Source organism: Oxyura jamaicensis, chromosome 5 (assembly GCF_011077185.1).
Source record: "Oxyura jamaicensis isolate SHBP4307 breed ruddy duck chromosome 5, BPBGC_Ojam_1.0, whole genome shotgun sequence".
Lineage (NCBI taxonomy): Eukaryota > Metazoa > Chordata > Aves > Anseriformes > Anatidae > Oxyura > Oxyura jamaicensis.
In genome coordinates this window covers 20,953,054-20,980,724 of record NC_048897.1, presented here as the reverse complement: position 1 = coordinate 20,980,724, position 27,671 = coordinate 20,953,054, and the positions used below count along the sequence as shown (strand labels likewise).

The 27,671-nt window shown below is 40.1% G+C and overlaps 1 protein-coding gene across 4 annotated transcripts in view; it reads left to right on the top strand.

Annotated features, from left to right (window-relative positions):
* Positions 1-372: 372 nt before the first annotated feature.
* Positions 373-27,671, top strand: part of STARD9 (StAR related lipid transfer domain containing 9) — a 108,475-nt gene continuing 81,176 nt past the window's right edge. For 2 of the 4 annotated variants that reach the window (XM_035328088.1, XM_035328087.1), the window contains exons 1-3: positions 373-489; positions 16,184-16,253; positions 18,795-18,911. In XM_035328088.1, the coding sequence (XP_035183979.1) occupies positions 443-489; positions 16,184-16,253; positions 18,795-18,911 (234 nt within the window). In that variant the 5' untranslated portion in view covers positions 373-442. Of the gene's footprint in view, positions 490-5,980; positions 6,056-12,662; positions 12,802-16,183; positions 16,254-18,794; positions 18,912-27,671 lie in introns of those variants that run through there. The other 2 variants (XM_035328089.1, XM_035328090.1) reach the window with 2 other exon arrangements.

Genomic DNA, 27,671 nt, shown 5'->3' with positions numbered 1-27,671 from the left:
AACTAGAACCGAGTGCAGTAAAAGTAACAACATTTGTTTTTTACCAGTCAGAAATTCCCTAATAGGCCTGCTGTCCCGTTTGTGGCTGACAAATGCTACTTGCTCACACGTTTCCCCAGTCGTGTTGGTAGCTGACAGGGACAATATTCAAAACGCAAATTGCTCAAGTTTTGGTGGATTTAACCTTTGTCGATGCAATAGATTAAAATTGCTCTAAACTGATCTTTGGAGGCTTCAGTTCTGCAGGCGGGCTGGCTACCGCCCCCACTCCCCTCGCCAAACGCCGGGAGGGCGGTGGGAGGGCAGCGGGCCCAGGCCTGTGCTCGGGGCCGGGCCCGCCCCGGGGGCGAGGCGAGGCGGGGCCGAGCGGCTCCGCCCCGGGGCGCGGAACCGGGGGCGCGATGCGGGGCCGGGGCGCGGGCGGCCGGGTGTGAGGCGAGCCATGGCCAACGTCAAGGTGGCCGTGCGGGTCCGGCCGCTGAGTAAGAGGTACGTGGGGGCGCCGCGGGGAGGCTCCGTGACGAGCAGCGGGACGGAGCTGGGGGGCGAGGCGGGGCCCGGCCGGGCAGCGCCGTGCTCGGGACGGGGATGGGGGAGCAAGCGCCGGCGTGCGGGGTGCGGGGCTGGGGTCGTCTCTCCGGTGCGCCCGGTGGCTCGGGAGGCTTGCTTGGGAACCCCGAGGCTTCCCTCCTCCTGAGTACCCCCAGATGGGACAGTTGTCATCCAGCGTGAGGGAGGCTTCTCTTCCCTCTCGGTTGTTGCTGGATTTTCCAGAGCCGGACGTTGCCACTGGCGCTCGGCGCTGCCCCGCTCCCTCCCCGGCTGCTCGTCTCCAATCGGAAGGGCGGCAGGCAGGCAGTATGGCTTGAGGACAACTCCCCCAAACACGGAGGTGCCGCAGCACAGAGCGCCGGTGGGCTCTAGGTCTAACGTGTGGTTGAAACCCTGCTGGCTGTGGAAGTCTGGGGAGGAAAAGGAAGGAAGAGCAGATTTTAGTAGCTTGTAATTTACGCCTCCTGTCAGAGGAATGCTGTAGCACTCCGGGCAGAACTGCTCTCTGGCTGTCCCAGAGATTGGAGCCTGCCTTCTGGTTAGTGTGAGTCCCACGTTGCCTTCTGACCTCACTGCCTTGTGTGATAAATAACCCTTTCACGGAGTGGGGAAAATGATTCTGGAAGAGGTGCCCGGCCAGCGCACTCGCCTAGTCGCTTAGCCAGCAATACGTGCACATTTTGCACTTTTAAGGTCTGATTTGCCTGTGGATTTTTTTGCAGGAAGATACCAGGGAATGCTGAATAAAGTAAAATAATGTAAAAACAAATCCCAAACAAACTAAAAAACAAGGAACCAAGCAAAAACAAACAAAACAACAACAAAACCTGCTAGTCTTAAATAATAGAAAAGGGAAAGGTGGAACGTAATTTACAGGTGTTCAATAACTTTTACCTTTGGCTCAAAACCAACTGATCTAAAAATATTCTAGCCATGATGACATTAAAAAAACAGATGTTTGGGTAATATAATTCTGATCTATAACACAGCTGTGGATAGATTTTGATAGACAGTGGTATATTTTAAGAAGAGTTGCAGCATGGAATTAAGTGAAGTTTAGCCTTTCATTGTTTAGTGTTGCTTTAATGTTGGAGATATTCTCTATCTAATTTACTTCCATACTGTTAGTCATTCCTAACACTGACTGGTTAAATAAATTGCCGTTACACTGTCTAGAAATAAAAAGCAGTACACAAAGCAGTACACAAATGCAAAATATTAACATTAAAATGCCAAATTGGTAATGAGATCAAGTTGTTCAGACCACAGGACTCTTTTGTTTCAGCCTTGCAGAGTTACACTGGGGATTGCAAATACTTCCAAGTTTGACTTGACGATGTATTTCATTGTGCAGCCAATTACATTTGTTTCTCCCACAATAGCATTTGGCTTTGCATCACTTTTGGCTTAATGTTTCTTCCCCGATGGGCAGTATTTAACAGTGCATACATGATTATGGTGTTAAATAGTGCCTATAACTCTGACAGGTAGGATGTGACAAACAGAAAAACCTTTGGTATAGTCAGCGTGGGCCAGCAGTTTGGTAGGGGGTGCAGTTTGATGGTGGCTGGGAACAGAAACACAGCCTGGTGCACAAGGGTGAAATGAATCTGGCACTGAAATTGAAATGTTTGTACAAAGGGGAGAATGGAAACCCAGGGGATAAAATGGACAGAGACTGTTAAATAATTCCACCTGCTCAATCTGTGGCAACATAACTGATGGGATGGGGAGGCAGAGACCAGACTTGTGGTATTTGGCCCCAAAGGCAATTGCTGTTTATTCCCTTCATTGTGTTGCCACAGCTGAGGCCAGCAAAAGCATTCATGGTGGCTTTTAATTTTTCATAAGGGGTAAGAAGGAGTGATCAAATATTGTCTGTGAATGCTCTGAACTTGCTCTATGGTCTTGACCAAAATTGCCCAAACATAATGACTTCAAGGCAAATACCACATGTGAACGCTTAACGTAACCTTGATGGAGATTGAAAAGCCTAAAGCTTTCAGTGGGAACAAAGGCCTATTTCAGTTTCTTAAACCACCTCCATGGTCACATACACTTCTCACCCTCTCTATACATGCACGCCGTGATGGCCATTAACAGGTGCCCTTGTTGCCAGAGCTCCTAGGATCTCCTAGGTGCTTCAAAAGGTAAAGCTACCTGCAAAAAAAAAATTGACTTAAGCTGAAGTACAGTAATTTGTGCAATTGCAGGTCCAGTGATTGAACTTTGATTTTTAAGAGTCCTGAAAGTGGAGAATCACAGAATCACAGAATTTCTAGGTTGGAAGAGACCTCAAGATCATCGAGTCCAACCTCTAACCTAACACTAACAGTCCCCACCAAACCATATCCCTAAGCTCTACATCTAAACGTCTTTTGAAGACTTCCAGGGATGGTGACTCCACCACCTCCCTGGGCAGCCTGTTCCAATGCCTCACAACCCTTTCAGTAAAGAAGCTCTTCCTAACATCTGACCTAAAACTCCCCTGGCGCAACTTTAGCCCATTCCCCCTCGTCCTGTCACCAGGCACGTGGGAGAACAGGCCAACCCCCACCTCTCTACAGCCTCCTTTAAGGTATCTGTAGAGAGCGATAAGGTCGCCCCTGAGCCTCCTTTTCTCCAGGCTGAATAAGCCCAGCTCCTTCAGCCGCTCCTCGTAGGACTTGTTCTCCAGGCCCCTCACCAGCTTCGTCGCCCTTCTTTGGACCCGCTCAAGCACCTCGATGTCCTTCTTGTAGCGAGGGGCCCAAAACTGAACACAGTACTCGAGGTGTGGCCTCACCAGAGCCGAGTACAGGGGGACGATCACCTCCCTAGCCCTGCTGGTCAGAAGCAGGGCTAGGAGAAGCTACGAGCAAACACTAGCACCAGAGCATTTTTTGGTCATTTCTAGCCTATCCAAACTTTACATACTTATTGCTTCATTTAACTTACATGGGCCAGCGAACTTTGTTTTGGCATCTTGAAGTTTAAGGAATATTTGGAAGTTAAAATATCTTAATATGGGACAATATAAAATCACACTTTCTGTTTCAAATATCTATTTATTATAAAACATTTAAATCACATCTGCTACTTGCGACTTAGGATAAGGCAAAGAGTGGTCTTTTTGTTTTGTGCCTATACAGCACTCATCACAATGTATTCTTTGACACTCTGTGCCAGCTCTTCAGCTCCTATGCAGAAATAATCCCCAATGGTTAAAAAGCACTTACAGTTGTGCAGAGCGCAGAAATTTTTCCTTTGACTGAACTTTAAATAGCTTGTGGCTAATGTTCTTCATAATGCCATCAGTCATTCTGTAACAGACTAAGCTATTTCTTGGCATCAAAGCATTGTCCTGGGAGAAAAATCCCTTGAGGATGTTCCATGGACTGGCATTGCTTCCAAAAATCTTTGTTACACATTAACAGTTATAAGCCCTCCCAAAAAATTTACATTGTGGTCACATGAATACTTGTTCTCCATAACTGCATTTGCCCCTTTTTGAACATCCACAGTGTTAGGCATGCCCATTGACTATTTAGGTAGGCCAGTAGAAACCAATGCTAGTTTTTATGTGCTGCTAGCTTTCAAAACATGTCTCCGTGGTAGCCAGCCCCAGTTGCAGTACCTAGTTGTGGCAGCCGATCGCTCTTTCTATGGTCCTCAGCTACGTGGTGCATGAGAGGAGGAAGGGGAGGCCGTGTCTGCACACGGGTGGCATGTCCAGGACGGCATAGTCAGGACCAGCGCAAGAGGGAAATGGATGTATTAGAAATAGTCCAGAGGAGGGCCACATAGATAATCAGAGGGCTGGAGAACCTCTCCTATGAAGAGAGGCTGAGGGATTTGGGATTTTTCAGCCTGGAGAAGAGAAGGCTCCAGGGAGACCTTTCAGCACCTAAAGGGGGGCTACAGGAAAGCTGGGGAAGGACACTTCGTCAGGGAGTGTAGCAATAGGCCAAGGGGGAATGGCTTTAAACTAAAAGAGGGTAGGTCTAGATTAGATATGAGGAAGAAATTCTTTGCTATGAGGGTGGTGAGGCACTGGAGTAGACTGCCCAGAGAAGCTGTGGATGCCCAATCCCTGGAAGCGTTCAAGGCCAGTCTGGAAGGGGCTTTGAGCAACCTGATCTAATGGGAGGTGTCCCTGCCCGTGGCACAGGGGTTGGAATTAGATGATCTCGAAGGTCCTTTCCAACCCAAACCATTCTATGATTTTATGACTGGGATGGAGCACAGCTGCCTCAAGCATTTTCCTCCATGATCCACATGCAGGATGCATTCCCTTTACACAATGGACTTTGGGAACTGCTATATACACAGTCTTCAAGATTGGAAAAAAAAGATTTTTTAAAAAAAAAACAGTGCTCTATACCACAATGAAAAGCCTCATGCCTTACTATAGGATTCTCTTCTTAGCATGCACCAGTGACTAGAAGACATTGCATTCCTTCATGCATTGTGGCCTGGGTCAAATAATTCATAGCAAGTTTATTTAATGGAATTGTAAAATGATAGCGACGATAGTTAAATGCTTGACAGTAGGGCATGCAAGTTTCCCTTTGACACTTTCTGAGCGCTTCATTGCACCCTGAAGTTTGGGAGCTGCTTGTGCACGACACAGCAAAACAGAAGGTATTTTCTGCTATTGAAAATCTCTTTCCAGTTGCCTTTGGTGCCTGGAAAAGGAGAGACTGGCAAGGAGCTCTTATTGGAAAGGGTCCTTCTAGGTATCTCAAAGACTTGTCACCTAAAAGAGTCACTAAACAGGTGAATTAACCAGAAAGATGTCCTTTTTTTTTTTTTTTTTTTTTTTTTTTTTTTTTTTTTCTGCTTTGCATTGTTTCTAAATTATGACTTGAAGGCCTCCTGGCCAGCTATTTATTTCCCGGTCCCCTGATGAACTCTGGAGCCTGTCCTCCACACACGGGCAAATGAGAGCTTCCAAGAAATGTCTGGGTAGTCCCAGGTGGCAGAGCTGAACCCAGCTTCCAGCTGTGCAGGTGCTTACTATCACAGTCTGAGCCTCAGCAGCAGTTTTCCTCACTACTGCTGCTCTCTGTGGTACAGTCCTCTAATGGCTGTCCTGTGCTGCAGCAGGTAATGAAGCTTGAGGGTGGGACAGGGAAGGAGGAGTTAAGTTTGAGGTTTTAGGACCACAGGTGATGGCTGTGAGCAAGCCCAAGGCTGGGAGGTATTTGTCTGGGGTAGTAGGGTAAGTTTCTGTGTGAAGATTTCCAGAAAATAGCTTTGTGTGTCAGGCTGACCTGGCAGTACGTTGAGTTTAGCTGCAGTGAAAAAGTGAGAGAAGAGCTCTGGTGATTGGTGTGATATTGTGTTAATATTTAAAAATAATATCTATTAAAAAGGAAAGCTATGTGGAAAAACAGAATTGCTTTGAAAATCATTCTGAAATGATGCTAGGTATGTCTTTATTAATCTGCTGTAGGATCAGCTCCTTTAACTTGTCTCTGTGCTGTGGTCCACCTCATTTGTTATTTCTAAGCACACTGTGGTAAGTAGAAGGAAATATTATTTTGTAAGAAGGACTTGTGGCAGTTTTATAGATGGTGATATTAGGTGTTTTATATGCTTCTGCATAGCTACAAGAAGTTAGATACAGCAATCTTGCCTTCTAGTGACAAGTGTGGTAACTTGTAGCAACTGTGGTAAAAAACTTTCCTTGCATCTTATGCATAACAGATGTTAAAAGTTGTGTCAAAATAAAATTAAAGCAATAGCAGACTGGGGGCTGTTGTTGGTCTCCCTCCTACCCCATCAAAATGAATGTGATTGTCCTGGTTATACAACCACATTCCCTTTACAACATATATTCTTCACTGGTTGCTTGCTGTTGTTCTTCTCAACCATGTTTTGAGGCAACCCTGTTCTGGTTCTTGTATCTCCATCTTAAAACTCCTTAAAAAGACCATTGTTAAGAAGAATGTATTCTGAAAAAAACATAGCCATAGTTTAGGTTACTATTTCAAAAGCTTTTCAAATTATATTAAAAAAAAAAAAAGGGGGGGGGGGCATTACCCTAGTTTATTCAATTTGTTGTGATATATGCTTGTATATCACAACAAATACATCTGAAGTAATGTAATGACACAAGGTGTTGGCATCATTAATATTTATACAGTCTATTTCTGTTTACAGTTTCAATTTCTGCTTAAGCTACCTTTTCTGTACTTTTTAAATAGTTTTTAAGAAGATTTTGTTTGTGTTTAACTTGAAAAATCAGGGTTGGTAAGGAGAGAGCATTTGTTTTCCTTATAAAGGTAGATGTGAGCATTTTTGTCTTCTTTTTGATGCTTTTCTCTAGCTGGCTTAAACTTTGCTCAGAGACCCAAGTGCGTGTTGGATAAATTAGCTCTCTGTTAATGGAACATTGCCATTTTCTCTATTATCTGCTTTACTGGATGTGCATGGAAACAATTTGCCTAGAAATAGGTATATTTTACATTAGTACAAAAAATAGTGAAAAAAGATCTGGAAAATAGATGGATTATAATTTAGTTTTATTATTCAACATATGTTTCATATATATATAATTTTAAAATATAAGGCAAAATACTGCATCCTTTCAAGAAAATGGCAAAATTGTAATAGATTTAAAAGAGACTGGAATGTCTCAGTGAAAAGAAAAGGTATAAATACAGGAAACACCAGGTAACAGGCAAGAGTAGAAAACGCCTTTTAGCTTGTTTAGTACTGCTAGATACTTCTTATGCTATAACCAAATTTAGACTAAGGCAGGCCATTGAACACAGTGTAGTGAGGGGTCTGTCCTCTACTCTGAATCTCCTTACCCTTCTCAATTGGGTGTTAAAATTTATATTTTCTTTGCTACTTTTGTGATTCATCCTCTCACAACCAGACAAATGGCAGGCTATTTTTGTCATCTGTGGTGGTTAAATGAATATTGTTCCTCTGTGTCCTGTTACGTAACAATTCCTCTTTTCAGGTGGTTGAACTCAGTTTTAGTTGAACTCTCTCAAAAGCTGTGGGATTTGGGCCTGGTAACTGATGGTGGAGAAGAACTGTTTCAGGCCTCTAAGAATTAGATCTGAAAATCTGCACAAAGCCTACTGGTTATGCATTGTTCATGGTTTCAAGCTTTTTTTCCACATAAGAGCTGGGTTTTTTGAAAGAAAAGTTGAGGTTGAAATTTTGTATTTATAAAGTAGGTCCCTCTCCCAAACAAATGTATTTTAACGTTTGTGTATCCTGTTTTGTAACCTAGTCTATTGTTAAAGTTATCTTGACATCTTTTCCTCTCTCTCTAATTAGTTATTTTCCTTTGCCCAGTCTATTATTTAAACTTTCATGTAAACTATCCTTGAGGTGGCTGCTCTTTTCTCTTAGTGTCTATACTTAGCATTGTCAGGTGGTTTTTGTAAGCCACATCTGTGGTTTTTATAAGGGTACTGCATCAGCAACCTCTCCCAGATGTATTCTTCTTGCAGTTGCACAGAGCAAGTTTTCTACCCCTTTTTTTAAAGGGCAAACTTTCTACCTTCTTAAAAGAGTAGAACTTTGCATGTCCTGAGTGACCGAATGCTTCAAGGCCAACAAAACCCATTCCACAGAAGATGATGCTCCTGTAATGATGTGTGACAACGCTGTGATGTAAGCTGGGAGGAGCACAAGACACTAACTTCTGGCACTCTGCTTTCTAAAGTAAGAGGCTGATGGTCTTCTCTCATGTGTTGCCTGTGCAAATGCAGCTGCAACAACAACAGCGCTGCAGCCTTTTGAAACCCTTGTAAATGACGCTTTGTGTTTTCACAAAACACTTCCTCCCGAGTCCTAGAAATATTTTACAAACATCAGAATGTTTTGGAGCAGGGATCAGATTTTTAATGAGAAAAATAGGACAAAATGTATGGCAAGAATGGGGAAAATTGTAATTAAATAATCTGTAAAACCATCTCTGTGCTGGACAGTTTTGTTCTCTAAGACCACATATTCTGTCTGAGGAAGAATTGTATTTATGTATGATGATGTGACTGTATGTGTAGAGATGGCTGCACACCTCCCCAGGGGCATGGTGCAGAGGCTGGAAGCCGGTCTTGTGGGACCTGCGTGCGGTACATGGTGAGATACTAACACTGCTCAGGGAATTTATGCAAGCTTTGGGTAGGGCTTCCCCAGTTGCCTTTTCTTTACTCTTTTTTCCTACTCTTTTAAACTTTTCCTGCCAGCTTTCCTTCTGTAATTTTCAGATATAGATTTTGTAAAAAGACAGTTTTGCACCTTCGTCTTTTAGAAGGTGAGGGTTCGCTGTAGGAGCCGATTGTGGTGCAATGGGAGAGATAACTTAGCGAGAGGGATGAGAGTGCATTGCAGCATTCAGTGAAACTGACATTTACTTAACTGTGATCACAGATGGAGGTTCTCTCCCAGTGGAATGAAGACTGAGCAGTGCATCCAAATTCTGATTTGCATGGAAATCACATTGCATTTGCACAGAATTTCTTTGTTGCAAAAGTTCTTTAATTGTACTGTCTTGTTACTCAGTAAACAGCTGGGAAATAAAGGGTGAAGGAATATCTCCTTTGGATGGAACTGGTCTGCAACGTTGTTTAAATTGTCCTTATTTCATGCTTCTTAAATGCTGGTGGTATGACAGATGAGAGGAATTTTTCTTCTCCTCTTCCCTCCTCCCTTCAGTGCCTCTGGAATTATGCTGCTTTCTTTCATACAAGGCTCTTCAAAGCACTGGCGGATTATTAGTGTTTTTCTGATATGGATTGCTCACGGAAGATGCGTGACACTCTTGCTCTAGCAGTAGAAGGCTTCAAAGATGGTGCAGACAGGGACACCAGAGGAGGCCATCCTGTGCTTCCTTTCTGAGCTCATCGAGATGCATAGCAAAAGCCTTGAGTGTGATCATTAAAATGGTAACTGCTTGAGCAGGCCTGTATCCCTAAAGAGCACTGTTAATATCTCATGTTTATCTCTGCATCAAATATTCTAATTTTTGTTGCTGTATAATATTTGCAAAGAAGAATAGGTGGAAACCCTGCTAGGATGATGGTGATCATTAGGAAAGGTGTTTTTTTTCTGACCATCAGATTGTGTCAGCTGTTGCCAGAGCTAGTGGAAGCTTTATACAGCTGGTAGTAGCCTTGAAAGAACTTGAGCAACATGTCTATTATAGCAGTGGGCTGTCTTGGTGAACTTTGTGTACTTGGCTTCAATATGGATTTTAAAATTACTTATGAACATCTGTTCTGAATTTGGTAGGAAGATTGCTGACTGGGTGTGCACTCCTCTTTTGCAAGACCCAGTAAAACAATTAGGACTTAAAAAGAAATATCCAAAGTGGTATTGGGCAGCTCTACATAATGAAAAACACTGGCAACAAGCTTTAGGTAAACTATCTTGTATGCTGATCCTTCAGAAATAAGAACAAATCCTGCATTAGCCAAAGGGAATGTGTTCATACTGTTCGCAGCTTGTGACTTTCCCATGTTTCAGCAGCAGGGCTAAGGATATGGATTATGTTGGTGTCATGGAGGGATGTTGTGGTTGCAGGTACCTCACCTTGTCAGGAGAGTGCAGAAGCTCCAATGGCTGAAGGCTTTGACATTCTCCTCTATGATTTTGGATGGAGCAGCAGAGACCCTTAGTACTGTTCTCATTGCATCTTCTTAGCAGGCATGTCCTCAATCTGTTTTGTCTCAGGTGTCTTTTCTCTCTGAACACTAGCATAATTTAGAAAATATGTCCTGTTGTTTGTTTCTTAGTTTCCATGGCAAAGGTCAGTCACTCAGGAGGTGCAAAGTCAGCAGTTTTTCAACAATACCCTTGCCAAGGCCACCAATAAAAAGGGGCAGAGGCACTGTACAGTATACTAGTAATGGAAAGATAAATTTAAATACCCCCTGAAGGCTTTCCCATACAGACCTTCAGACTTTATGACCAAGAAAAAGCTCAGGTTAGATTTGCCACAGGGTTATAGTTCAGCTCCTGGTGTGGTGATTGCAGGGGGGTGCCAATGGACAACACAAAATGTCCCAGGTACAGGCAGAGGTCGCTTGGTAAATGCTGTACCATACTTAGAGATTGTCATGGCAATGGATCACACACTGAGAAGCGACAGTCCCAGAGATGGTAGTGGTGAGTGCTGGCCTGCATCCTGCCAAGCACACTACGGGAGTGCTTTTGGTTGTGTTTGTAAGCAGTGTGAAAATGCTCTCTGTCACAGAGGGCTGTGCAAAGCTGCTATTTCTAGAAAAGTTTAGAAAGTAATACTTACGTGAAATGTTCCAAAAAAAAAAAAACAGAACCAATGGGATTGCCCACGCCAGCGATAATCTCTGCCAGAGGGGGCAGGCAGACTGACGGTTGCTGTACTGCTTTCAAGCTGGCACTACCACCTCTGTCTCAGTATAGGCTGAGATCAGTTCTGGAGTTAGCTTGGGTGATGGGAATTGGCAGGAAAAGCGTGGAATGCATGCAACAATTGCTTTGCCTGATTATTTTCAAAATTTGTATGAGTAAACACATACTCTATTCTTCCTCAAATTACCAAGGGCTTCTCATATTTGAGTGGTATATTTTGGCTTTAGTATTTTTAATTACTTTGAGTAGTAGGTGGTCAGTATTTGTAGAAACGGTTTTGTTGTGAGGTGTGATTAGTGCTAATGATTCTGATACTTTTGTTTTACTGCATGATCATGTTTTTAAATTTCAGGCAACTTTCAGAAGTCAGCTCCTTTGTTCTTTAAGTGCCTGACTGTTATTTGTGAGGATGGAGGCAAATTTTATAAAGCCTAAACAACTGCCCTTCTTCTTCCCACTCACTGCTTCCTCCAGCTCTGTATACCTACTTGCACACTGCATCTGACCTAGTTTCAGTGAGATCCAGCAAGATGTGGCAATGTTCCTCTCAGGGTCTTGATCCTTGATTCTTTTCTGCTGGCTCATTCTTCCAGGTCTTGCAGAGTGTCCGCTGTCCCTCTGGGATTGCATTAGCTTTACATGTGGGCTGCAACAATGATTTGTCATTGGACCAGTAACTGTTAGAGGAGATTTTCCATTGAGCTCCCTGTGTTTTTTTGGCTGGACTGAGACAGTTTGCTTCCATTAGGTTTCTGTTGTAGCTCCCTGTTACAGCCCTGCATTTTGTACTTTTGTCGCTGTTCTGTCACTGGGTTTGCATTTTGCTAAAACTTAGTTCCTGGGAAGATCCAGGACTTGATTGGGCTCACATACCATGAAATGGTCTTTCTGGCACTCTGCAAGAGACCAAGTTGTCTGTGCAAAGTAAAGTAATATAGAAGGAGAGGCATTTCCCACACAGAGCATCAGTTTTTCAAAAAGAGAGAAGGGAGGATAGGGAAGCTGAATGTTAAGATGACTGTGACTTCTGAGCAGTAGGAGTCAAAGTTATTACAAGAGAAGTGTACTTTGGGGTTGATTTTCTTGGTACAAGTACTACAGCTTTCATACCTGTGGAGCAGAGCATCCATTCTTAGGGATGAAAGATTATTTTATTGGTTAAATGCATGATGTGGTACACACATGTAAGGCTGTGTGGACAAATACGTGTTGTTTTTTTTGTAGTGTCTATACTCAGGAGTTAAAGTCAGAACATCTACAACAGCTGAAATGTGCTTTACCTGTTGGACTTCAAATATTAACTAAAGAACTTTGGGAATGGAAGCCCACATTTGTACTTAAATGAAGTATGGAACAAACACATTTACACAGAGGTTGAACAAAGAGTTTTGTAGGACTGGTGACAGCTACAGCTCCAGGCTTGTTGTATGCTCAATGCTCATAAGCTGTAAATTGCTGCAGAAGGGAGTGGTCTCCATTCCCACCACTGCATATTCATGCCCTTTCTCTTGATTTCTCTTTACCAATTTTGTGACAACAATGTCCAGTGTTCTGAAACAGCTTGCTGGCCCTGGGGTACACCATTTGTTTATTTTGCTGTGTTTGTTTTGTGATCACAGCTGATTTGAGTCATTGCTTAGGGGTGTGATTCATAGATCAGGTACAAGAAATGAAGTGAGAACACATGTGGAGCTTTGGAGAGGAGACAAAATGCCCTTTGCAACAACAGCCTGCAGCTGAGACAGATAAAGTAGGCTGTGAAGCTGTGCCTAGAGCAAGGGGAGACGTTATTCTGTTTGTGTTTGCTGAAGGCTTTCTTGTCATGTGAAACTTGAACAAAGCTACTTAACTGCTACATAAAGTTTTTTTTATCTGCAAAGAGATACCATCATAATGCTGTAGTGGAAGGTGATGTGGTAATTTTATTTTCTGTTATTGGTATTGTATTGTTTTTGTAAGTTTATAAATGTAGTTAATTTGTGTGAATAATTTTCATACCTTGTAACTCTTGCATTCGGAATTTTTTCTTTAGCTTGAATCTTCAGTAATTGCTTTGGTCTGGGAGTACATTAGTCGTTAGAACCCATTGTGTAAAGTCACTTGTTCACAGGGTTTGTACAGCAGATGTGGGCTGACGGCAGTGAGTTTTGTGTAATTACTGCTGGTGGGGCTGGGAGCACTGCTCATTGTTAAAGTTGCCTTATAAATGTAATGAGAATACCATGGCATTTAAAGCTATTGGAAGGTACTGAAATTATTCCATGCACAAACACCTGCCTCAGGCTACATATCTTTAAGTTTCATCCAGAGCAGTGCAGCTGCTACAGAAGATGAGGGAAAATTAGGTTTTAAAATATTTAAAAGCAACCTAGGCTGACCTTTTATTTGAATTTTCCAGTCATTTAAAACTGAGATTCAGGTGTGTATTTTCTGAGTTCTCCATCTGAATCCACCCATTTCTGTCCATATTTCTAAACAATTAAACCCTTAACAAGCTCAGTGAAGATTTGCAAGAACACAGTGGATAAAACTTTGTCTGTTTTTGCCAAATTGTGCTTGCATGGTCCCCATAAAACTCATCTGTTGACCACTGCCTTAAGAAATGGAGCTTGGTGTTGTCCAGCTCACAGTTCAAGCCTGCGTGTGGGAACTGATAGCAAGATCTTCTGATCTGTTCTCATCAATGTTTGCTGACCTCATCTGGTGTCCAGGAAGAAACTGCTTCATTTGTGGAGCATAGGAGTAAATTTGGGGCAGAAACTGGAAGGAACTGACAAGGAGAGCAGGACAATGCGGCTTTGGAGCAGAGAGATAGCCCCAAAACAGCTACAGTGCGGTAGAGAAGGGAACTGAGACCTTTAGAATGGGTGAGGATATTAAAATTGAATGTGGATACGTGAACTAGGCCAGAGAGGAGATAGCAGATAACGTGTAAGAGATGATGTGTGTAGTTAGCGGGAGAAGGATAATAGGAACTCCCTGAACTTTAACTGAGGTGATAAGGCTGGAGAAGTAACAGCAGGACTGAAAAATAGGGAGTGAACATGGGTTTAAGAAGCAGGATAAAGCTAAGATTATGCTGGGGCAGTGGACAAGGAGGTATATGTAACTGAAACAAGCTCCCTTCTATAGGATCCTTCCAGTTTTGTCTTTCCTGTGCTGTTCTTAAATTCTGGTGAAATTCTCAGCCAAAATTTCCCCTTTCCTCTTAGATCTTCTATGCTGTAGAGAATAACTATAAGTTTTGTTCACTAGCTCAGCTGGCAGAGGTTTATGTATGGGCATGGAAATCCTCTAACTAACTTGTGCTGGAAAACACTTGCTTTTCAAAATGTCTAGAAAATTGATGCATGCGGATTAAATGCATCTGCAGATTTCTACCTTAGAAACCCAAACCTCCATCCTTCGGCATTTGTCATTCTTCATTTGTTCTTTAGGGAACCTTCAGGTACCGCTGTCAGGTACCCAGCTGTATGCAAGGCAAATCCAAGGAGCATTTCTCTTTTTCCTGGGATCTAAAAGGGGGTTCTGGTGGTTGTTGAAGTACTGAACGCTCGCAGCTTGACTGAAACCTAAGGGAGCTGTGCTTCAACCGTGTGTGCATTTTGTAAGTCAAGTGCCTTGCAAAAGTTCATATTACAAAAGCTACAAAGTTCTGTGTGTCTCAACACTCAAAAGTAGTAAAGCGAGGCACAGAGACACTAAGGTAAAATATTATTTTCTAGCTGTAAAATGGGGACAACATATGCTCAGAAATGTATATAAATCTTCTTCATGCTTACAAAGCTCTCAAATTCTACAGCGATCATCCATCTTTATGGAAGAGTTGATAGAAAAAGTAGAAGCAGTGTCCTAAGGGTTCATTTTGAATGTTATTTTGAATGGTGGTAAACACTGATACTCCAAAGGCAGGCTGTGGTGTGCCAAGTACTGTATGAAAGTTAGCAGTCAATGAAAGGAGCTTGCACTTGCTCAGACAGTATGCTCAATTCATACAAATGTAGGGAAATGTGTTAAAAGAGAGATTTGGGGCCAAAAATCAGTTGGTCAATCAGGTTTGAACTTTCTAACTCTCATCTGGTTTCTAACTGACCAGATGATACCAAACCAGCTGTTTACCAAGTGATATATATACAGTTCATCACCACTGATGCTGTCTGTCCCTTCAGCTTAATTTTAAACAAAGCTTGATAAAACTGCACTAGGAATGAAATTGATTTTACTTCTAATTGAGTTTTTTTCCAGTTTTGCCAAGGCATTAGGCTTCATCAAAACAAACATTCTGATAAAGTTGCAGCTTACAAGATTTGTCAGAGCTGTTTCAATATCAGAGTGCAAAGGAATTGCGCTATAGAAGGAATGTGACAGGTAAAACATTTTTCCCCTGTTCTTAGCATCGAAGTGTGTATTTATTTTCTGCTGTCAGATAAGCAGGCTGATGACCTCTTCTTTCTCATTTCTCTCTTACTATATATAAAAAACAATCCATGCTAATTGTTGAGAGGGACAAGACTCAGTGCTCCTATAAATAGGTGTTGGCTGATAAAGTTTTTTTTGCTTTGTACACATACTATTTTTTAATTCTTTCCACATCCTTTTTTTTTCCTTTTTTTTTTTTTTTTTTTTTAGTACAGCTATTCTTTGGAAGCAGAAGTTGTATGTGGTAGATTCTAGTCATAGCTGTGTTCAGTGGGAATTTCATGCAAGTATACACATGAGTACACGGTCCTTTGCATTTGTGGATGTTTATGTTTCAGAACAGTTTTGTTTTGCTAAAGATAACTTGTTTGAGGACTACAACAAACAATTTGGATTATGTGGTAAAAATTAGTGTTATTTGATGAAAACTTTTGGCTTGTGGGTCTGTATTGTGGTTCCATACTCTACAAAACATTGCTAGTCTACAAGGGCTGTGCTCTACTTCATAGTAACAATGCCAGTGCAGTTTTTAAAAAGTGAAATTACATTTCCTTTAAGTATACATTGTTTTTTCCTTATAAATATAATTTAGAATAACTACTCTTAGTTTGAAAGACAATTCTCTTTTATTATATTTTTGAGGACAAGCACAAGTTTGACCACAGTGCTGTTTTTCTTTTTTCCCTCTTGCTGTTATGATACCTGTCTACAAATCTGCGAATGCTACTTCCTGTTACGCTGTCTTATAAACTGCTTTAGATCTGGTCTGAAGGTCTTTCAAGTAAATGCATGTATGAGAAGTTTATGAATTTGAAATGCATCTTTGTGTTTTCATATTTTAAATGAGTCTTTGAATGTGTTTTGTTTCCAGAGAGAGTGCAGAAGGAGGAAGAGTGATTGTAGAAGTTGATGACAAAGTAGCAACAGTAAGAAATATAAAGGTATGCTTTCTGTTTTCTTCTGTTTCTCAATGTAATGATTCTGATATGATGCTTTTCTGTTTGTTTGACTGTTGGATCAGTTTAAAAGAAATACTAGGGGAGACAAACTGGCACAGCTCTTGATTTGCATTGAAAGTTGTTTCTACTTTGTAGACAGGGAACGTAGCATCTAACTGTTATCTGTATTTTGTTTTTATTAAAGCTTCTGTGCTCTGGCTACATGCCATTATTCAAAGATGTTAGTAAATTGTTTAGGGTTTTGCACTTATCTTACTGTAACTAACATCTGGGTGATTTCTTTCCGTGTTTCTCTCCTCCTCTCATTTACACTCAGAGTGTAACTGACTTGCATGAAATGGAGCAAAATGTTTGGCTAGGCTTCAGGCCTTGGTAAAAGACCAAGAGCTATAAGAATAAATTTAATGTAGCTGTATTCCACTGAGAGCATTGGAGTTCACATGCATGGGAATCGACCCTGTGTTTTAGACTCTTATATTTAAAGATACTACTACTTAAAGCTTCCATGCTCCTTCACTGAATTAATGGGAATGGGAACCAAGCAATTTTGTGTTGTCAAACTTCTGTCTGCTTGAAAGGCAAATAGATGAAATTACTGAGGTGATAGTGGGAATTGTAAAAGATGCATTTTGCATTTCTGTATATCTGCAAGCAACCCAGTTATTCTAGAAGACTGACTTGAGAAATACATAAGGTTTTGAAGAGAAACCTGGGCAGAAATAGAACAAATGGATTTGGACTCTACTTTGTCTTATGGATGTGAAGTGCTGCTGATCTATATACTTCATTTGTTTATTGGGACTGGTGTTGAGGCACTGGTGCTTTGAGGGTTTGCTAGTTCACAGTCAGAATTATGGTACTTGGGCTGACTGAGTTCCTGTTAGTAGGACAACACTTTCTCTGAAAACAGGGCTAAAACTAGTGTGTGATCATTTCCTCCCTACTAGTCAGGTGTGAAAGACTGCTTTTTGCAAGTCTGTATTTGCAGAGTCTGAGATTCACTACTTCATGAAGTAACTTTCCCTAATTCCTTGTACATGTGATAAAGCTCTCCAAGAGACGCTTACTCTCCAGCTGTTTTCCTTGGGAAGGCTTAGGTTGCCATGGCAATGCTGCAGGCCCCAGCTGGGAGGGCCTCTGCACGCAGGTGGAGGCTTCAGTCCTGCAGCTGGGTAATTGGGCCCAGCTGGGTCCTGTGAGACCTAGTGGGTTATAATTTTATTTTTTAAAGAGGAGCTGTGGGCTGCCTTGGGGGGCTAGGAAGATAAAGCAGGCTCCACAGGCCAGGTAGGGTTGTTTGGAGATGCAAGAGCCAGATTGTGAACATTTCTCTCCTGATGTTTCATAATTGGTGAGTTTCATAAATGCAGTGATTTTGTTTTTTGTATAAACTAAATTTAGACAGCCTTTACTGAAGCCGAGTTAGTTTACCCTAGTGCATAAACTAATATTTATATACTAATGATGATGATGTATTTGGGGTACATGGTGGTTTTAGTTCAGAACAACAGAAAGCCCTGCAAGTTGGTGAAGATCTCAAGGTTCACAAGGTACAGGCAGGCCTGCTTCTGTCAGGCAGGAGGGTATTTTCCTGAGGTGAAAGGGTATTTTTTTTGTCTTGGGCTGTTTTGTTTTGGTTTTGGTTGCCTTTTTTTTTACATGTTGCGATATGAAGGCAGTGCTGCAAGCTACCTTTGTATATTTCTACAGAAAATCTAAGGAAATAAAAGGCAACTGCATAAAAAGACCTCTGAATCAGGACATGGTGGAAACATTGTTACTGAAGATGATCAATAGGTTCATAAATTTGTTAAGTCTGGCTAAAGGAAACTTTGGGTGTACTTGTATCAATGTAACAACTTCAGAATCAAGTGGTATTTAAAATAAAACACCCCTTGATGAAATTCCTTCAATTCAAAGATAACTTTACTTCTCTTTTATTTTGCTTTTTCTTGGTTTAGTGAAAAACAAAACACATGCACAAAACTGTCAGAGGGGCCTGTAGATTAATTTTCAATATTTCAGTCACTATTTCTGACTGCCCTGCTTAGAAGGGCTTCACTCTCATTACTGTTAACCTGCAGGGGTTAGCCACTGCAGCATGTAGTTACAGAACATGTATTAGCTTTCACAAGAAAGCAAAGGGGAAATAGGAATAGGCCTGTGTTTTTAAACACTGAGTGAGAAAGTATTTTTTTTTTTTCTTTTCACTTTGTGCCTTACTTCTGTGATGCAGTTCTCTTGTCATTTTTCAGTTTCACTGAGAAATATGGAAAGAGTTGTGGACCTTTCCTGCTAATATAGGCTGAAGAACCTTATCTGTAGTAAATGAACCCTTCAGCAGGTCTTTCATGGGCATCCCTGCTGCAGTCTGAATCAAAGGAGAATTTATGAAGAGGATTAATAGTTTTGCTGTTGCTTTTCTGCAATACAGTTCCTAGATAAACTTCCTATTACTTTTTAGAATGTTTACTCTTTGGTGAATTTCAAAGTGAAGTCTGTCTTTTTTCCTTCTGTTGTCAGGCTGACAGTAGGCTTGATGGCACTTGGGACTCAAGAGATAAGACCGTGGCCTTCAGTTTTGATTACTGCTATTGGTCAGTTGATCCTGAAGACCCAAAATATGCATCTCAGGAAATGGTAAGTGATGCTGCTCTTCATGTGTGTTCCCACCCTGTTCTGTCCTTTATTTTCACATTTAAATTAAGTGATTGAGAGGTTAGATGAAATATCACTTTCTTATCTGCCCCATCTTTTCCCTATATTGGTTGTAATACTCTTGTTTGTCAACTAACCTAAGCTTTCATTAGGTGTGTCAGCTTTGGTAATGATGATTGATTGTGATGATCTGAGGACTCAAGCTTAGCAATGAGAATTTTGCAGGGGGCCTGAAAGGAATCTTCTCAAAGAAGAAAGTTCTAAAAGTAAACCAAAAGTTTCAAAGTTGATTTTACCAAAAGGATCAACAGTGAAGTAATCCCATCTTTAAAAAACAGCATTAAATTTTATTTACAGTTTATTTTGAGCACTTTTTGTTGCTAAATTATCAGAAATGTCTTAACTAATTAGGACTCCTTGTAGTTTAAAGTTCCAATGTTTGATTAAGAAGGTTGAAGAATTCAGTATTAAAATATGATACTTTCTTTTATTTAAAAAATGATCAAGTCTAATTTAAATAAATAACATGCATTGCAAAGCTATCCAAAGATATCTCGGAGCGCATGCAATTAGGTATGTCAGTATTAAAATAGGCTTTTACCGCACTTTTTTTGTCTTCAGAATTGTATCTTATTTCACTTTATTGTTAGAGCAGTTGTTCCCAACATTCCAACCTGTGTAACTGTTGTTTTTCGTAGAAAAAGAAGCTTTTCACAGAAGGTATCACTTAAGACTGAACTAGTCCCGTGAAATTCTTGTTTCTGGTGGCGCTGATCACAGGATTGTTTTACTTTTAGGAGTCCATATTTGAATAACTATTAAATTTGGCAATTATCAGAATGATGGGTCAAATTCTTGACTGTGCAAGAATTCCTGTTTGGCACAGAAACATGAAAGAGATTTTAGGAATTCAGGAAGTATTTTTTTCTTTTTTTTTTTTTTAAAAAAAAAAGTAACTGTTCTCTCTAAAGAAGTATAGAGCACTAGATAAACTTCCACTGTAGGGATTGCAAATAACATCTTTGTGTTCTTTGTGGTCAACTGTTTTTTTTTTTTTTTTCTTGATGTTGGTTGATTTTTTTTTTTATTATTATTATTTTTTTTTCCTCCTCGACCCCTTTATGTTTTCTGACATGGTTATTTGGGTGTTGTGGTCTTCATAAGATTCTTTCATACAACTAGAAGTCTGTGTTTTAAGTGAATCACCTAGGTTGGAAGAGACCTCCAAGATCACCGAGTCCAACCTCTAACCTAATACTAACAAGTCTTCCACTAAGCCATATCCCTCTCTACATCTAAATATCTTTTCAAGACCTCCAGGGATGGTGACTGAACCACTTCCCTGGGCAGCGCATTCCAGTGCCTAAGAACACTCAGTAAATAAGTTCTTCCTAATATCCAGCATACCCCTGGCACAACTTTAGCCCATTCCGTCTTGGCTTGCCAGAGAGAAAGGCTGCCCTTCAGCCATGGAGACTGCCCCGCACCTCCCATCCTGTGCCCTGGTTCCAATAATACCAACATACTTAAGAATGTGTAGGCAGTTTTAAGACTAGTAAATAAATAAATTCATCTGGAGACTGCTACACGTGATCCAAACCTGTGTTCCACTGTGTGTGTTTTGCTTTGGCAGATTTTGCTTAAGTCTTAAACTATTTCTTTTTTTCTTATTGTGTCACGTCTTTCTATCTTACCTAAACAGAAAACATGGTAGCTTCATTGCTTCTGCTTGATAAAGAAACCTGTCATACACTTCTTGACAACTGGATGTTTCATTTTTTCTTCCTACATAAAGTTAGGAAAGATGCACAGTGCATGTTTTTCTGCTGACCAGCTAGTGTTTACTAGAAGTGTCACTCTACAGAAGCCTTGAGGCCATCTGCTTTGGAAAGGCAGTCCAGGGCACTAGGTGACTGGGACCATGCTGAAGTTTACTTCAGGGTCAGAACCCGAAACCAAAGCTTGTAAACGTGGACACTCATGATTATGTTTACAGTGTTTAAAGTTGGCTTTCTAGCTGAGAAGGTTTAGCAAATGAAATGTTGACAAACGCAGTTTGCCAAATCAGCTTTGTCTCTACTCGGTATGAAAAGCGATTAGAGCTGCCAAATGGAAAACACAAATATTGGCTAGAAAGTGTAATAGTTGTTGTAAAATATGTGTGCAACTGAAAAAGAATGTCAAATACAATATAAACAGCACAACTTCCTTGCTGGATCTGAGTAGGTATCTCAAATACTTTCGGAGTCTTGCATTAACATAAGATACAGTTTTATCCAGTAAAAATGCTAAAAGGGAAATGTGAATTCCCTGGCCATAGAAAATTAAGTAAATCAGCTATAGTTTCCTTACTAATGACATAGCTGCTGAATGTGACTGCTGGCAAGAGGATATCTTTTCTGCTGCATGAGATTGAGTTGCTAAGCCTTGGATAGACCTGTTTCATGTGTTAAGAAATACTTAAAATGGGACTGGCACTTTGAGTAAGACCTGGAGTCTTCAGTGAATTCCTTGGTCTTTTTACCTGTCTTGGTGACTGAAAACCAGTAAAGCATTACTATAATCTTATTTAGAAGAGGGCTGCTGGCATACTGCAGTTTTACTGTGCTTGTCTGCTTTTATCTGCACCTTATACTGTGTGAATGAAGTTTATTGTACTAATTCCACATTTTCATCAGTACTTCAGTGTTGAGTTCAAAGTTTCTAAGCCTCCTTACAGCAGTGATGCTACTGGCAGCCACAGGAGGGTCAGTAACATTTTCCTCCAGTAAAAGCTTTCTTTCATGAGCTGACCTTGGATTACTTTTTCCTTGAAGATGTCATGCCAACTGTTATCATATGTGGTAGGTGTATTGTTTGAGGAGGCAAGGCAGATTGAAGTATCTGCCTTCAGCTTCGCTTTTGTAGAATTCTGTCTTTCAGTAAACTGCCCTTTTTTTTTGTCCTCTGGACTGACGTATAAAAATGAAGTGGTGGCAGCTCTTCTTGTTTTACTGTCACAAAATCCATAACAACTGTAGTGTGAGGGCTGCAAATTGTAATGCTTAGATGAAAATAAAATTTCAAAGATACAGATCTGTTTCTCTGAATATGTCTTAGGGTTTAATGTGCATGTTAATATTGTTCAGGTTCTGGTCCCTTGATTTCTAGAGATGGTTACACTGCATTTTATTCCCTATATATTTTGATTGTGTACTTCACAGATACTTGTGACAGAGTTGAGTACTCTAGTAAGTACTTAAGTACACGTGCAAGTACTTTGAATAGTTTAGATGAAAAGTTCAATTTTATTGTTCAGTTTATTTTTTAAGTGCTTTCTCTGCCACCTACCTGTATTCCACTTCTATTTGCCAAAATGTGAATACATGTTGCGTGCCTTGTTTGTTTCTCCTAATATGTTTGTGTTAACATATTTTATATCCCTATTTTTATTTTAAAAGGGGGGAGGGGAAGAGATAGTTTTCACTTTAGTGTGTGGAGAGCAGACCTTGTAATACAGTAAGATGAAGAGGAACTGAACCAAATTAGTAATGCCTATGCAACAGACTATTGTGCCTCTTTTTTTTTTTTTTTTTTATTAGCACTCTAAGTGGAAGTCTTTTTCCCCTTAAACAAGCTGGAGCAATCTCAAAAATAGAAGTTATTTTTAAGTGTTATTGCCTACATGTTTCTTTTGGGCTGAATTGAAAAAATAATTCTCACTTCAGAGATATACAAGTTTTCCTTATTGGCATTACGAAAAGACCATAAACCTTGTCATACTTCTGAAAAGAGGACTGGTGGCTAATTTAAAAACAAAACTGATTTTTGACTAGTGAAAGAAAAGCCTATCACTGCTGATGTCTGGGAAGTAGGCTTCTTAGCAGAAATAATCTATTGGATAGTGGTTGGTTTCAGAAGATGACTTCAGAGGCAAGTGGATACTCTTTGCAAATCGGTTATTCTCTCATTCAAAAAGTTTGTGAGGAACTAGATATGTCAGTTTTGTTTTCCTAATTTCTCTCCTAACTATGATGAAATATGAATCTATAGTGTTTCTAATGATAACTCAGTAACTTATAAGCTTAATTGAAATGTATAATAGCAGTGGTCTGAATTCTTAGTCTTCCTTTAGAAGATACATGAATTCTTTACAAAATTTAAGATTTTTGAAATAGTTCAGCTGTACAAGCGCTACGTTCACTTTCCAAGTTGAAACTGAATGCTGCAGTTTGCAAAGGCCCCTCCGATTTTTATATGGCCAGTTGGAAGTCCTTGGGCCTGTCGCTTGTTTTCTCACTGGGCAGGTGAATACTTCTCCATTGATGTAGAGCTGTTTCATCTCCTTTCATGGTGCAATCCTTTACAAAGGGGTCTACCTTCTCTTTTTAAAGACCAGTTTATTCTAAGTGGATCTGTTGGTACATAAACAAAATAGAGGAACAAAAATACCCTCGGGAAAAAGTCGCTGGCTAAATCAACCCATCACTAAAGAAAGAAGGAAAGGAAGCAGATATGCTAAATCCTTCAAAATACAGAGGGGTGAACAAGGCACTAGGGCTACATGGCAGTGAGAAACTGAGTGTCAAAAGATTGTGTACGAGCAGAGAAAGTGCAGGTAACAAGCATGAATAGAGGACAGGAGCAGAATATTTGATGGGCAAATAAGAAACAAAAGCTAACTCTGTAAGACTGTAAGCATCTAAGAGCAAAAGCTTATGCGTGGTTTTTCTGATCTTACCTCTGCAACTTCTGTTACTTGTGTTTTCCATGGTTATAAACGGTGGAATGATTATTCCAAACCTGTCAGTCACTGTCATACAAATCATTGTGAAGATTTTTTTTTTGAGGAGGGGAGTAAAAGAGGCTCAAGCAACTGCAATATTTCTGTCCATGTTCCTTTTCCTGTCACTTTGTTGTTCCTTTTTCTTTTTGCCCTGACGCTGCAGAGCTAGTTGGGTTTCACAGTGGGAGAATGCTGTATGCCTGCACCTAAACTTTACCATTTGTATCCAGTGAAGTACAGTTTCACCACATCTCCCTGCTTTCTTGTACTAACCGTTTTTTGGAAGGTGAACTTGGTACTGTACAAAACCCGCCTGAGTAAAGGGGGACACTTCAGTAAGAGTAACTGCTGCTTCGTCCTCCCTCCTACTCCCTCCGCAAATATCTTCAGGAAGCTCTGTGTAGCCTATGATTGTTTTCCAAAGACAATGTTGGAAATTCATTACTCTGGCAGTTGTGTAATTAGGGGATTACCCGCAGGAGAGATTCATGACATGCTTCCATTTTGCAATAAAGATGGCTGTAAACCTGCAAGGCAGTAATGTTGTTTGATAATGACATTGCAATGGTATTTGTTTAGGGTTATAATTTCTAATTATATGCAGATTCACAGATACTGATTCATTCTGATAGATGAGTATCATAATTAATTTGGAAGTGCTTTGAAACTTTTACAGTTGTCCCACAGACATCTAAATGTAAACTTATTTAAATTGTAGCAGTACTCTTATCTGGCATAGAACCGGCTGTTTCTATCTCTCTAATTTCCTTTGTAATACCTGAAATAGCTCTTAATAAACCTTTCCTCAAATCTGGTTAAAGCAAAGGAACTTGTTTAAAACCTCTGCAAAACTTAAATAAATGCACATTTAAACCCCATGGACAAAAAAGTTAAAATCTTGAGACTGTTCTGCACAACTGTAGAAGCCCATGTAAGTATTAAGTATTCTTCTAGCTGCTTATTAAAACTTTAGTCCTCAGCTTCCCTCCAGCCATCCTACCCATCCGGTTATTGTGTATCCACAGTAACTGTGGTGGGCAGACTGACCCACAGGATGTAAGAGCAGGTGTTTACACACAGCAGTTGCCATAGATAACTGGTGTGTAGTAATCTGTTCCTTTTGATAAGAGGAATACATCCCATGACTAATGGGCTATGAATGGATGGTGAAACCCAGTTTAAACACTGATTTCATTAGCATCCAGGTCTCTGAAACAACTGTTGAAGATCTTAAGCTTAGGTTTTGTGCCTTAGTGCACCGGTTAAATGGAGATTGTTTATGAGGAAGATCATAATTTAGACCTTAGACTCTTTACCTCAGGCTTCCTGAAGAAAGAAACACATGATACTCACATCGGTCAGTGTATTTCACGTTTCTGAGCCTGAACTGGTGAGAATTTTGTTTTGATTTGACATAGCATAGTAGGATTATGCAAGTATGAATACTCCTTCAGTGTCTTTCTGAGTATTATCATTTTCAGTAATTCTGTGACCCATGCTGGAATCATAAAAACACTCAACCAAAAATTTTGTGGCCAAGGAAGAAGATGGAAAGCAATGAGAGAGCTCAGAGTTTGTTGTAAACAACTGAGTGCTGATACAGTCTTAGATGTTTTTCCCTGAAAGACTATACTGATGAGAGATGTTTGCCTATCTGCACAACAAAATATTGTTTTCGTGATTTAATATTGATTTCCCTACGTATGTTGCATGTAGAAAAGTGTAATCTTACAGAGTTTACAGTGAGAAAACAGTCGGGTATGCAAACAGGTCCTGCTACAAATATCAGAAACTGCTCCTTATTAGCACTGGCTAACTAATACGACTGAATTACTAACATAATTGTGGACTGAAAGAATGACTGATTCTCTTTTTGTGTGTTTATGCTGTGCAGTTGAACCACTGAGGATTTTACCAGATTGATTAAAAGCAAAATAACGTGTTAAATTCAAGACTGTTTATGCTCTATGTAACAAGTCATACAAGTCATCTGTATGTCTGGTGTAAAAGTATACTATGCTAGGGAGAGCTCCCTTCTTCTCAAACACACCATTTAAGTTGATTGTATAATTATTTCTCTCATTGCTTATAATTTTTTCATTATGTAGGTTTTTTTCTGTGTTTTGAGCCCAGAAATGGGGTTTACTGAAGGAGGCTCCCATGACTGAACACAGATGACCTGTGAAAACAGCTTTTTCCATTTCTAATTTGTTTTTAAAGTATCACAATCACAGTTGCTTTTCATCATATTTGACTTCGCAGTGTATTTGGTTTGGTACTGTTTCTTTTTTTTTTTTTTTCTTTCATTTAATACTAGGTCTACTAAGGAAAAGAGTTGGGAAAAGGAGCAAGGAGCAGAGAGGCAGATTATTTTCTTATCCCCCTGTCAGAGTGTAACTGAAAAGCAAACAAAAGGTGAAACTGATATGCTTGTTTTAATAAGCAAGATCTTCAGTGTGGTATTAAGTTTAACATTTGGTTTTTGCCTGTTAGTTGAAAGACTATAGAAGGTTGTACAACAGTACTGTTTAGGACCAAAACATTGCAACATAATTTACAACCATTCATGAAACAAAGTCACTGTATTTACTTCTTGTTTTGAGGTGTGGTGGTTTTTTGTTTGTTTTTGTTTTGTTTTTAATACAATCAAAGTACCCTTCTGAAGAACTGTAATTGAGGAGCCTTTCCTTTCTCTCATAGAAGTTTGTGACACTTTTATGCCTCCACACATTCCTTGTGAGATCCAAGGTAATTGTCTTGTCAATTCTCGAGACAAACTGAAAATCCTTTACTTGGTGTATGCATTCTATTGTAATTTTTAGGATTAAATGCTAACTGAAATTTCTTAAAATCCTCAATTATTTCTCTCTTTGTCCTTCCCTCAAATCCTCTTCTTCCTTGTAATAGAAAGAGGGAGGAGAGGAGGTGGCAGCAGAGGCTGTGGGTGTAAGTGGCATTTTCTCATGAAATATTTCAAAGGCAGTAAGCATTCCATCACAATTTTTTTTTCTCCAACCCAGAGTGAGACAGAAAAGGCAAGCATGAAAAAGGCTTTTTGTGTAATAACTGCATCAGTATATAAAGGATTGTAAGGAAGGAAAGGAAACCACCATGAGCACATATTATGTATCTTTTGCCGGCAACACAGCTCTTTTTCATCTGCAAGTGTTTCCACAGCACGATTGCACACACAATTGAAGGTCACAATTGTGACACTTCCAAAGATTGATCCAAGACTTCACAATTGTGACACTTCCAAAGATTGATCCAAGACTAGCTTTTAACTTTTTTTTTTTTTTTCCTCCAATCTTTTAGTAGTGTTGTATGAATAACTTCACAATTTGTTTGGTATTTGGGGAACTGAAATTACTGAAAAATTAGCCTGAGCTTCAACAAAGTATCCAAGATATATCATTGATCTGTGAGTTCTGTAAGCACTGGATTGAAGGATGCACTACTGATAGACTTATAGTAGGAGACATAGACAGGTTGGGGGGGGTTATTTAATTTATTTTTTTTTTTTTGTTTTTTTTTTTTTTTTTTTGTCTTTAGCAGGCGGCCAGCTTATGAAAGATTTGATTGGGTAGGATTAAGCTAGCATTGAATAGTGAGATGCATTTATTGCAGCAGCTGTGATCAAGATCAACACAGCCATTTTGTTTATTTCTGAAAACGTGCCATGTTTCTGGCACGTTGCAGCAATGAGATTGGACTTGCATACATAAATAGCTAAAGACTGAAATACCTAAATGATGTGCGTGCTCTGTATGACTGTTTATTAAGTGTTGGGTATGAATAGCAACTGTTCCATTATAACAACAAAAACACTTTTTTTTTAATTTGTGCTTTCTCTTTTTGTCTGTGCTAGTAGCTAACTTTTATACTTGTCTGTTAATTGAGATACGCCTCAGAGAGAAGTGTGTGTGGCCTTGAAGACAAACTGAATGAATCATCCTTTTGGCTGCATCTGAGCACCT